This window comes from Lissotriton vulgaris, chromosome 2_1 (genome assembly GCF_964263255.1).
Source record: "Lissotriton vulgaris chromosome 2_1, aLisVul1.2, whole genome shotgun sequence".
In the NCBI taxonomy this organism is placed as follows: domain Eukaryota; kingdom Metazoa; phylum Chordata; class Amphibia; order Caudata; family Salamandridae; genus Lissotriton; species Lissotriton vulgaris.
In genome coordinates, this window is record NC_141687.1 from 1,822,360,672 (window position 1) to 1,822,374,157 (window position 13,486).

The following is a 13,486-nucleotide window of genomic DNA, read 5'->3' on the forward strand; positions in this document are numbered from 1 at the left end:
AGGGATAGAGCGCATGGAGAGAGGAAGGGAGTTCCAGAACCGGGGTGCAAGAACAGAGAATCTAGTTCCACCAGTGCGAGTTTTGTGGAAACGGGGAACAGTGAGGAGGGCAGAGGAAGATGAACGGAGAGTGCGGGCAGGGGTGTGGAGGGAAATCAGAGAATTGATAAAAGCCGGTGCAGAGTGATCAAGGGCCCGATAAACAAGGCAACCTAGTTTGAACAAAGATCTCTGCAGGATGGGTAACCAGTGGAGGGATATAAAGATGCTGGTGTTTGGAGTTATTGTGGGACATCTCTGGTTGTCATCTCCGGTGTTTAGTGTGTGCACGAGTCCTGCCGCTTTGTCATCACAAACTGACCGTAATGCTGACACTTAGAATCTGGCAGCGCAACCTTGTGTTTGCTTTTTCCACAGGGTTGACACCTACATGTGCGGCCGTGAAATCCACCGTGCCCTCAGCGTGGCCACCTGACATCCTGGCTGACATGCCCACTGATGAGTTCAAAAACTGCCTGGAGGCACTGGGGCAAGATGAGCATTTCACTCCCAGTGACCTGTCGCTGCTGCTGGCCAGAGTGCGCCTGGTAGGTACTGTCACCTCTATGAATGTTAAATATTTATTAAAATAGCTTTCCATAAAAATAGCATGTTGAAACTTAAATCGAGGCTTACAATCTTTTTGGTAGTGGAATATAAGGTGGTGGACTTTGGACTGCCAGAAGATGGAAAGAGGCGGATTGGCAGACAGGGAGATAGTGGTACTTCAGAGAGGCTGGTGACGGCGTCAGCTTGTGGTGATGGAGAGTGTGTCAGATGGCAGCTCCCTCCCTCCTCTACCTTTTTCCATTGTAGTGCTCCTTTGTTTCATGCCCTTCCACAGAAATCTGTAGTTGCCCTTGTAAACATTTAAGATCATGATAAATCATTCCTCTGTTTTCATAGGACCCATTCATCCATAGTATTATTTAAATTCATTGTGCACACAATTTAGAGGCATTGCTTAGAATCATAATTTTGTTACTGGAGGCCGATATTGCAGCATTTCTGCAAAACCGGCGCCCAGCAATCTGTTTTTATTCATTTTTTAATTTTCCACATTTTGGCAACCGTATACACATACATTTTAAACAGAACATTAAGTAGTTGACATGCAACGGACATTGTGTCAGTGGGCATTCCATATCAAACGTTATCGAAACTGTCATTTGCAACATATATATGGCTGAACTAGTCATAAAGAGGACCTTGACAATGGGTATTAGTTTCCACGTGCTGCCAGTAGTGTTCATTTATACAGTGTGATTGGCGCTATGGGTCATCGTTACACATTTTCTAATGTATTTTGGAGACATATGATAATGTGGCGGGGCAACTCAAAATATAACAGGTGGGTGCTTAACTATGCTGAAGCTTTCCACCGACACCACCAAACCCCCCCCCCCCCCCCGCCCCGTTTGGCGTGTTTTGTGTATTGTTTTTCTCAGCGAGTACTTGTCTTCAGTATGTGTATAAGGGGTAGTGGTAAGTGGTGCGTGCTCCCATTTATTGTCATGTCTGTTCCCTCCATGTCCCGGTTCAAACCCTTCCTGCACTGAGAGTGAGTTTCCCTAGCTGTGGGACTTTCTGAGGATATGGTTTCCATACTGGTGCTGTGAATGTATAGTAGCGCAGTTGGCATCACATACCAGCTTGCAGCAAGTGGGATGAGATCTGGAGTATACCCAACCCATGGTGTCTTCTCGGCGAAGTGCAATGCCTTCGGCCTTGGCCCATGTGAGCAGTATATGAGGTAAGTCTGGGGGTTTTTTCCATCTTTTTGCGAATAGTGTGTTTGCGACTGCCATTCCCTAGTCTAAAAACCTGAAGGTCACGTTATTGTTTCGGCTTCTGCGATAGAAATGCAGGATGTAGGAGTGCCAGTCAAATGGTAACGTGCGGTCCGTGCAAAGAGTCTGCGACTTCCTCCCAGTAGGCGCGCAGGTGTGGGCAGCCCCACCGCATACGTGTTAGCTCTGCGTCCCTAAGGGAGCAGCGGGGGCAGGTGGCATCCGCACCGTTGAAATATCTATTGATTTTGGCGGGTGTAAGAAATGCCCTTTGCGTGACATAGTACTGTATTTGACGTAAGCGCATATTTCTGGGGATGTGCACAGGACATTGGAGCTCTGAGGTCCCAGGCATTGTTCAGAATCATGGTACCACACTCCCTCATGATGTTGATAACTACGGACTACTGTAAAGTGGTATTGTTTGGGATTGAGGTACATCCTTGAGCTGTAGTGTATAGACAGGTGGTACCTCCTCCTTGGATGTATTAGAGTTATGGAGTAACTGTTCCTGATATTGTTTTAAATATTACTCCCTATTTCCATAGAAATGTCTAGAATACAGGTACTTCTTTCCATCCTATTGTTTAGACGTGCAGTACAGTACATCCAGCCATGGAATTATTTGGCAGCCAGATACATACTCGGCTGGCATGGTTTGGATTTTTTTTTTTACTAATTTTGCAGTATTATTGAGCATCCAATCACACGTGTCTTCGCATTGTTTAATATTGTGGTAGATAACGTTACGGTCTTATTCTGAATAATTTTATATACGTACACGTTTTATATAGATCATGCTCTACCTTTCTTTCACATTGCTCATGTATGTATCCATATGTATGATTAATATAGTGCGGGTCCAGCTATATTGAACATCGGAGTGCTGTACATTCATGTGGGATACAATAAACAGAGACTGATGGCATGGGACAGACATGGCCTGGGAGGACACTGTACAGCACAGAAGCTGAGCTGTGGTTTTGGGCGCGGGGGGGGGGGGTTGTGCCTGGGGAAAGGACATTCAAGGGACTGAAAGGGGAAGCGAGAGAAGCACAGAGTCAAAGAGTGAGCGAGAGACAGAGAAGAAATGTCTAACTTGTGAATAACTAGAATCACTGTGACATGTGAAGTGCACCTCTGCAAGTTACAGTAAGTAACAGATGGTCAGAAAGAAAGGTAGTTCTAATAAAGCCAAGAAGCAGACCTGGATATTGTAGAAACACTTGGCAGATTAGTGCATAATCCTTGAATAATAATTGCTCTGGCCTAAGGCTGCCCATCCCTCGCTGAATGCGGACAGTATAATAGCCTGTGTCCACCGATCGGATATAGAGATCAACATAACACAATCCGACCCACTTGAATCCTGTGAATATCTAGGTTTTAATATAGGATCGACAGACAATCAAAGGTGCAACTTGCATGAGCTTTACCACCCTCCAGGTAATAATGCAACCTTCATAGAACAGCTAATGGAGATCATCACGGCTAACGCTAACGATCACTCTAACAACATATTCCTAGGCGACTTTAACCGGCACTGGGACGACAATAAGGACAAACAGATCAACACTCCTAAAGCTATTTTAACGGAGCTAAACCTTACCCAAGCCTGCACACAGCCAACACACTCGAAAGAAGCAACACTGGACTGGATAATTTAGAGAAACAAAAATATCTCAATCCATTCAGTTGTTCCGTGCGACTGGTCGGATCACCATGCCATAACATTCCTTATACCCACCTTGAAAAGGAACAAGACCACGCAGCCTATTAAACTCAAAAAGTGGACCCAAGACACTAAAGACTCGAATATTGAGCTACTGGTATAAAGTTTTGAGAAGGAACTGAATCCGCCTAACAATCTACAGAATGTTAATGAGCTAACGGATCACTACACTACATCAGTAACAAATATAGTCAACTCTACCTTGCCACTAAAACTGAAAAGAGTCATAGAAAAGGATACAAATCCATGGTTTAATGGGACACTGAACGAAGATAGACGGAAACTAAGACAAGCTGAAAGAAAATGGACACAGCACCCATCATCCCTCGAGCTGAAATCGCTCAGAAAAATCAGAAACGAATACAACAAAAATATCCTCAATTCCAAAAGAGAATTTATTAGATCAGAACTGGATAACGCGAAAAACAGACCACGGAAACTATTCAAGATAATAAAGCAGCAATCCAACAAGTTGGCCAAATCTGCCCAAGAAACTACTAAAACTTATCTGAGTTGTGAAGAATTCTCAGCTTTCTTCACCGATAAGGCCAACACGCTTGAAAGAGAGCTCAGGACTGCAACTGACAACATGCCCAACCAAACACAAATACTGAACAATACCACCTTGACAATTGACCATGATAGGGCAAAGACCAAAGCACAGTGGGATACCTTCAAGCTATACGACCAGATTTCCATCGCCAAAACGCTCTTGGATATCAAACCTAATAATCACTCTAATGACCCACTCCCTTCTAAATGTCTACAAAAAGTCAGCCATATCATTATCCCAATATGGACTAGAATAATAAATGCCTCACTATCACAAGGGATCCTTCCGGAATGCCTAAAAACAGGTCCAGTCATCCCCATCTTCAAAAAACCTACAGCAGACCCGGCAGATCCTAATAACTTTCGCCCAGTTACCAATATTCCATTACTTGTCAAATTCATTGATAAATGTGTACAAAATCAACTGAGCCAACACATCGTTAATTTCATGCTACTGGACAACTGCCAGTCGGGATTCAGAACAGGCCACAGCATGGAAACAGTAATCCTACATATTGTTGATGATGCATTACAGGCCCTAGATCGCGATCGAACATGTCTACTAGTCCTTCTCGACCTGTCGTCTGCGTTCGACACGGTTAATCATGGAAAATTACTAGCCAGGCTTTATGACAGGATGGGACTGTCAGGAAATGTGCTGAAATGGTTTGAATCCTCCCTTCAGGATAGAACGCAAAGATTTCTGGTCAACCAGACGCTATCCCCATCATGTCCTAACTCAATTGGAGTCCCTCAAGGATCTACACTATCTCCATCACTTTTCAACCTTTATGTCGAACACCTTTCAGAAATTCTCCGAGACGCAAAAATATCCTATCACATGTATGCAGATGACACGCAGATTTACATAAAGATCGCATCCCTGGAAGACATCAAGGTAATGAATGAGGCCCTAAAAGTATCACTTTGCTGGTTAACTATCAATCATCTGAAACTTAATGCACAAAAATTGAATTCCTATTAATTTCACCACCAAAGAACCACACATAAGTGAAGGAATGGACCAAACTGATCACAGCACTAAACTGCACCCCTATTCTAGTGGATTCAGCGAAATCGCTAGGAATCATGCTAGATAAGAACCTAGGCATGAAAGCCCACATTAAATCAATGGCGAAAAGTGCCCGTTTTCACCTGAACTACATTAGGAGAGTGAAACCATTCATTTCTACAGCAGACCTCAAACTGGCAGTACAATCATTAGTTATCTTAAGGATTGATTATGGATGCACAACCTTAGCAGGTCTACCAAAAATGTCCACAGCTCTACTAAAAGCATGCCTCAATGCAGCTGCAAGACTCATGACCGGAGCGAAGAAATTCGATCAAATCTCTCCACACCTGAAATCATTAAATAGCAACCGTACGAAGCCAAAATCCAACTGAAGATGGCATGTATTACCCACAAAGCACTCCACTACAAAACACCAAGATACCTGGCCCAGAAGATTGAGCTATCTGGAGGATGCAGACCAGCCAGTAATGCCAAGGAGTTGCTGCTGAGACCACCCATGTTCCAGAAGAAGAAAACTTATAACAGAGCTTTTTCCGGAGCTGCCCCCAGAATTTGGAACTCACTCCCCTCAAATATTAGGAAAATTCCAAAAACTGCAACATTCAAGAGGGAAGCTAAGATCTTCGTAATGAGTAAGTTCCTCAAATGGGCAAGGCATCACCACCACCGGGACATAGGTGTTTCCAAAACAGAACAACAAATGGAAGTGAAGAGAAAGTCACATGCTATACTGAGGATAACCTGTGTCGATACTATACTAATCCAGATTTATGGATGTAGAATTCACGGAAAAAGACAATACGGAACTATTGGTACTGGAGTCACAATACAACTGGTACAGTACAGTAGACAAGTGCAACAACTTCCATTGAAACCTTGAAAATAGACATTTACAGGAATTATACAGATATATGTCATTTCCGAACCTACTTCATACTTTGTGAAATGTTCAATATATAACTTTATACCAAACCTACCTCATACCATTGAATTGTCATGCCATATAAGATGTATACCAAACCTACCTCATGTAAATGTGAAGCGCTCTGATACCAAAGGGTCACGTTCGCGCTATATAAAATTCTCTAAATAAAATAACGTTATTATGGTTATCTGTGGCCTAAAGGTTCTTGTGGAATCAGGTGCCTGTCCTTGACAAATTTGTGGCTGATTGTTCCGTAATGGAGTTGTGGCATAATGGTACAAGTTTTGACACATTTCGTGTATTTTATATATAACTCTGACTATCCCTGGCAGAAATCTCTGCCACATGTTAGATGTTGCTGGCATTTGATGAAGATCAATTGGCAGGCAAGTCAGATTCTGTGTCTGTGATGGTAGTCAAAGAGTACTCGTGCAAAATAACAAGCTGATTTTAGGGACCAAAAATATTTACTAAAATGGAAAAAAACTATAATTTAATGTTGTTTTGTTCATGAAAATGACAAACGTTTGTTTTGGGAAAATGAGCCTTTTAATCCAAAAAAAGGTTTTTGATGGCAAAATGAGCGTATTTTTGGAGACTGCCAAAGTGATGTTTGGGCCAAAATTGTTGCATTTCTTAGATATCGCTTACATTCTTAGGTCGAACCTGGGCAACGCAATTGCTGCTGCGAGGCATGCATTAGTGGAGTATGGCTTTGAAGTCCCGCCCATATTTTGAATTGGCTTGTGTCATTGTCCTTCGTAAACACTGGCTTCCGAGTCGTTATTAGGCTTATAAGTCCCTCCTTCGTACCTCCTTGTCAGCATTTGTAACCTCCCACAACGACTGGACATTTTACGTGGTGTTGCTACATGGTTATGGTTTGTCGGTGAGCACTATTTTCTTTAATGCTCTTCCCCTATTCCACCCACGACATCGCAGCACCCGCCTGCTTTTATTTTAAAGTAATTTATTTATTCAAATTACAGCGCGGTCCACTTTAACTATAGCGGACGTGCTTATTTAATTATATAATATACGGCTTGGTCTACTTTCACTTTAGCATCAACGTGTACTTGATTAATATATGGCACTGTCCGCTTTCACTTTAGCAGCTGCGCTTATTTAATTACCAGTGGGCTACTTTCACTGTAGCGGCAGCAATACAGAAGCTTTTGAAAATATATTTTTTTTCACTTTGGGTGAAAGCACCATAGCTTTTAAAAACACATAAATAAAAGGCATTGGCATTTACAATGCCAATAGCTTAAACGCTCCCAAATGCGAGACCTATTGCATTGAAAATTCTTGTGTTTATCTCCTATCAGTTTCAGCCAGTTGTACTTCTGCCTTTGCGCAAAGCCGGCTTCCTACGACATTGACGTATATCCCCAGCTCCCGTTGCCTAGCAAAAACAAAAAAAGGACTTGAACAAAAAAATGTATATTTGATAGCAGTCATGTTTATGAAGCTGCTATGTTTGAGTTACTCGTTAAGTAGTTTTGAAATTATTCTTACCACTTTCTATTTTTCAAATATGCGACAGAATATGTTCAATACAATTGTCTCAAATAAAATGCTAAATGCATGCTGGTATATTTCTGAACCGTTGATCGAATCTGTTTTTATCGCAAGCTTATTTTCTCTATTTTCAACTTTTAGATATTCAAATATTATGCTGATGACTTCTTGTAGACGAAAACCACTTCATAACTCAATTTTTTTCGGGAAATGTACTTTGTTGCTGCTGTGAGGACACGTGATATATTAGTCAGTTATAATTCATATGTTAATGAGAATATCAAGATGGCAGCCACCACCGTTTATTCGAGTGCGTTCTAGGCTTCTGCCTGTTTCAATACTTTTTCCGGTGACTCGCCTGCATCGCAGCTACTTCTTGGAAGCTGCTTTGTTGACAAAGGGATTCCTTTCGTCCAGTCTTCTCAAAAGAACTTGCCATGCCACATGCTTGTTTTTAGGTTGAGCCTGGGCAGCTCATTCGCTGCACTGTGAGGCATGCTGTATTCGAGTATGTACTTGAAGCCCCACCCACTTTCCGCCCATATTTGTCATTGGCCTGTATCATTGTCCTTCGTAAATGCTGGCTTTTGATTCGTTAGTCGGCTAGTTAGTCCCTCCTTATTACTGCCTTGTATTAATTTGTAACCTCCCATTAGGACTGGCCCATTTACTTCTGTTGTTACACTGTATGTCTTATTTAGCCTGTAAGCACTATTTTCTTTAATGAGTTTCTCCTACTGCAGGCACAACATGCTTTCCTGCAACATTGTACGCACCATGCGTGCTTTCACTCTCCAAGCAGCCAGGGACAATGGCGGCCGCTTCTTTGAAGTGAAATAGGTCTCCAATTTACAAGACTTTCAGCTATTGGCATTGTAAATGACAATGCCTTGTATTTGTGTGTTAATTATCAAAACAGATAAATAAAAGTCATTGTCATTTACAAAGGCAATAGCTTAAACTCTCGCAAATGCGAGACCTACTGCATTGCTAATGCTTATTTTAAATAACTGGCCAATTTCCAAACCTTTCATTGTGCAGGACCCTCCTGAGGCACTGCTGGGCCACAAGCACAGCTCCTCATAATTCCCATTCTGCTACACCCGTAGGAGCAGCAGTACAGTTCAGGATAGGTTTAGCCTGCCCCAACAAATACTTCTGTTGAGAAAAAAATGCAATTCACATTTTCGCCAGAATAGAACACTGTGGTAACAAATATGCTCATCAGCGCAGTGGTGCCAAACCAGTGCTTTTCAGTGTAAGCCAATCAATAAACAATTCATCAAATAGGTATTAGAGACAATGACACATATGATGGAGATAACCAAGATAATTGCTAAGTACTTAAACTAGTTCAACTAAATATATTTTTAAGGAAGATATTTCTCCCCCTTTGGTTTTACTTTTGTCGTCATTTGTTGTTGTGTCTGTCGTGTGATGTATTTTATTAAAATGTGTTGTCTCGTCCTCCTTCCTTAACTACTTATTAATATACAAAAGTTTGTGCTGAAGACTTCGTTTGTTAGAACTCTGAATATTAATAGACCTTGTGGAAGTTGTATACTGTATTTAGTTTATGTTTAAAGTACTTACTAGGGAAACGTTTTTGTCAGATCGTGGCTTCCTTCCGCACTCAAAGGCTTCACCTGTTTAGGCAACACTTTTAATGGATGCATTTGTCCTTGGCTGTGCCAGACTACACCCTTCTCCGTGGTATAAAATATGTGGGTGTTCCAACCGGCCACTCTCTGACCGCTTCCCGCGGCCCATCACAGCGCTGACCTTGTGAAACCGTGACAAAAAAACAACTCAAAATGAATGTGGAGCAGTGAGGCTACGGCCTTGGCATCCAAAACTCATCACTGACAGAAGGCATCTGACAGACAGAGACTAGACTCTGCGATGAAACGGGAGGACATTTCTGCAAACCCATTTGACCGTTACCTGAGGCCCATCACAGTGCTGAACTTCAATTGTGACAAAAGCCATGAGAACGCCCCTTCTTATCTGTTCCATTGCAACATAAACCAAGGAATATAACTCTGAGGTCTCCTCCCCTGTAATTACATAATTTATTGACCTCTCCTCCGGCCATAAGTGTTGCATAAGGTGGAATTGACCCTGCTCCTTTTTGGTAGCACCCCGATTGGGGAGACAATCAAGTTAAGCATAGGCCACGGTCCAAAAGGTCCTGCCATTCTACCCTCCTGTACCTCTTTTTCCAATTTTTCCCTCACCACTTGAATGTGTGGCCACCGATAACAAATTGTCAAGCCCATCTGGTAAGTCTGGGGACCCTGTAGCTGAGCTCCCTCTGTGAAGCCATCACTCAGCAACTTAGCATCCTGTTTGTTCTGATATCCCGTCAGCCAAGCTTCAAGCCTGTCAACCTTAATTGATGTACATGTATTTTCTCCTCTAGTTGTGTGTCACTCGTCCTCTTCTGTTTGCTGCCAAGGGGTTACCCTACTGTCCGTAACTCCACAGTGATACTGATTCCACTGTCCTGCCTGATTACCATGCATGGACTTTCCTGCAACCTAGAATTGACCCAGCGAATATTACCCAGACACCGAGCATTCGTGTTTTAACTTGCAACAATCCTTGGTACATGATCTCTTGTTAAAGTCCAAGCACATCACCGTCACCCCCTGCAATTGGGGTGGGGCAGAAAAGGCTGATATACCAACGGCAAACCACTTGCTGCGTATGTCGTCTTACCGGAACTTGATTGACTCCATTGTCTGCTGGTATAGGTCAGTGTCCCCTGCCCCAACCCCCACTTTGCCTCCGCGTTCATACCATCCGTGCCCTAAATTCTTCGTCATAATGCGCCCACGTATACCCCTCCAAATGTACGTTGGTACCTGCAGATTACGTCCATATATTCAAATATTGATACGCACTGCTCTGTATATTTCTCACAAACACTTGCAAAAATAAGAAAGCCTGCTGTCCAGGTCTTTATCGTTTTACACACACTAGGCATTCTAGCAAACTCGAACTCCTCTTCTTTGGACCCCTCCTTAGCCCTCAATTCTGTGGAGGAGCTTCAGAGTCTCCACATATTTCCCTTTCCATATTTTTTCTTTTGTCATCAGCATTAGATGCACACCCAGTGGTTTAGTCACCCCATGTATGGCAATTTCTGGATCTTTATTTCCTTGCCTTCTTTCTTCTTAGTGTCATCCCCGTGACTTCTCCTGAGCGTCTGCCCCTTTTACAGTCCCCTGCGGCGTCTCCTTTCCTTCTGTGACTGTAATGTCCACCACTTTTTTCCCCTGTTCCCCAGGGGGTATGTTAGTGACCCCAGCTTTGACCACACCATCAGTGGCGGCCCGTGACATTTGAAAGTAGTGGGGCGGACACTGATCATGTGAAGAACACTGCAGAAAGTGTAAATTATGTCCACGGTAACCTACCTGATTATAGGGGTTTCGTTTCCATTTAGTTGCCACTATTTACTGTACCTAACTTGTTGAACAATATTGCAAGCATAATGGCATTGATGCAGTGCACCAGAGCATGACGTGCACTGGCACTGCTGTGCTGAACATTATAAAAATAAACTGTGACACAGGCCGTGCAGCACGCTGCGTGAGGGCTGACTTAATTGGCTGTTGTACAATATTGCAAGCTGGCATAATGCATTGATGCACCAGAGGACGACGTGCGCACTGCTGAACTTTAATAACAAAAATTGTGGACATCAACACCGGCGTCGCGTGCGCAGCCAGCGCTGCGTGGGGGCTGACACTTACTTGTTGACCAGACCACCTAACTTGCAATTAGCTGACATTTGACCGCAGCATAACAATTACTTTAAAAGCTGTTTAGTAAAAATCTTTAGCTTTCGTTTGATAAACAAATGCTGTGAATTGTCATGGTTAGTGTCACTACTCTGATTCTCTGAATTGATCTGTTCATGCGTTTGGCTTGAATGGGATTAAACACCCATCTGCAAGTTTGTCTTTGAACTGTATGTATCTGCTGCTAAGATCTTAGTGCACAACTACGAACAGGGAGGAGGCCGAGGAACAGCACCGTGCGGTGAAGGAAGGGTCTGTCTCTGCCTGACGAGAGAACGCCCCTGGCAGAGCCGAGAACTTCCTCTTTAACATTTCCAGCCCACATCCCGATTCCTGGAAGCTGGATAGTGTCTGCCTTCAGAAAACAGGTAGGCTTTATTACCGACCCCTGGTGACGTACTTCTCACCAGGGGTCGGTAATACAGCGCCCAGCATCACACACATTGTGTCCGGATTCGCAGGCGCTGCATTACAGCACTGGGTGGTGCTAATAGTCAAGCTTTTTGCAATACGTATGAAAACATTGCAACGTAGCCAGTTCTAATCACGGGCCTCACTACTTATTCGTCCCGGTCCCGTCGTGCAATTATAGATTAAATTAATAGTACAGTAAAGACACACCTGTGCAGCTATCACTATTCACAGGCACTTTCACCTCCCATGCAGCTATGAGCTATCACTATTCACAGGCACTTTCACCTCCCATGCAGCTATGAGCTATCACTATCCACGGGCACGTTCACCTCCCATGCAGCTGTCACTATTCACAGGCACTTTCACCTCCCTTACCGCTCTGAGGCACTTTCAGATTCTCTCACTTTCTCTATATCCCACTCCCTTCTCTTGCTGCCTCTGTGTCTCTCCCTCTCTCTCCTCGCTCTCCTGCAAATACTGGGCAAATACCGGTGTTAGGCGCTGCAAACAGGATTCCTGCCCTTCCCTCCTAGATATAAGTTAGCTCCTCGAGGCGCTGTCCCTGGGCCGGTCTTTGGGGTTCTCGTTTACCGAGAACCCTGATCATCTGCGCTTCAATTCACTGTGTCCAGGCCCTGTGGTTCGCCGCGATGCAGCCTACAGCACCCCCTCTTCTTCCGGCACCCTCGGCTGATGACTCCCACTCCCCTAAGCTAGCGCTCATGGGCAGACGACCAGACGTGAGTGCCTCGAGGCGCGTGGCATGCACAGTCACCCCTAGTGCCAGTCTCGAGGCAGGATGGCCTTGTGTCGCATCTGTCCTGCTCCTCTGAAGTGAATTCGTTTTTCAACCTGCAAGAGGGGGGTGGGGGTGGGACGTAGCCAGTTCTAATCACGGGCCGCCTCACTACTTATTCGTCCCCCAGTCCCGTCGTGCAAATGCAGTTATAAATTAAATTAATAGTACAGTCAGTATAGACACAAAACCTCAAGGTAGTAAATTATTGTGGTGGTGGCATAACTAACTTACGTGGGTGGGGGGACCCGGTCTCGATGTCAGTCACACTAGGTAGGTGACTCGGTGAGGTCCCTCCAGGCAGGCGGTCCAGTGGCAGACACCAGTCAGTCAGTGACAACATACACAACACACACGTCTGGTGGTCACGAGTCGAGTTGAGTCAACGAGTCCCGGAGTCCGACAACAACAACAGTCACGCGCCCACTGACTCTAGTATGACTCATCTCATGAACATCATCACTAAAGTAAAGTTCCACTTTCACTTTCACTTACTTGTCGGACTCGTGGGCCTCGTGGCATGATTCCAGCACGCGCAGTGTGGCCAATCACCAACGACAATCCCTTAGAGCAGCCAACACCCACGCGCGGCACCATACTGCTGGAGTAGCCAATCCTGGCGCGGCGTTAGCAGCGCCACTGCGCCAGGATTGGCCTAAGAGCAGACTGATATCTGCCCATTTTGAGACCTGGACCCGGGTCCATGCCTATGTCGGACACTACTGGTATAGGGGGAGGGGTGTGGAGGTCTCAAATGTGCGCATGCGCAGGCCAGTCGAAATCTCGACTACTCCTGCCTTTTACATGCGCATCCCTCTGCCTGTGTGCTGCCTGCCTGCCTGTCACTCTGACGCAGCCCCGCCCCCCACGCC

The 13,486-nt window shown here is 44.4% G+C and overlaps 1 protein-coding gene across 1 annotated transcript in view; it reads left to right on the plus strand.

The window, feature by feature from the left end:
• LOC147733335 (uncharacterized) overlaps window positions 1-13,486 on the plus strand; it is a 496,040-nt gene that overhangs the window by 341,538 nt on the left and 141,016 nt on the right. The window contains exon 21 of the mRNA XM_086956338.1: window positions 418-587. Coding sequence (XP_086812464.1) covers window positions 418-587 — 170 coding nt within the window. The remainder of the gene's footprint in view (window positions 1-417; window positions 588-13,486) is intronic.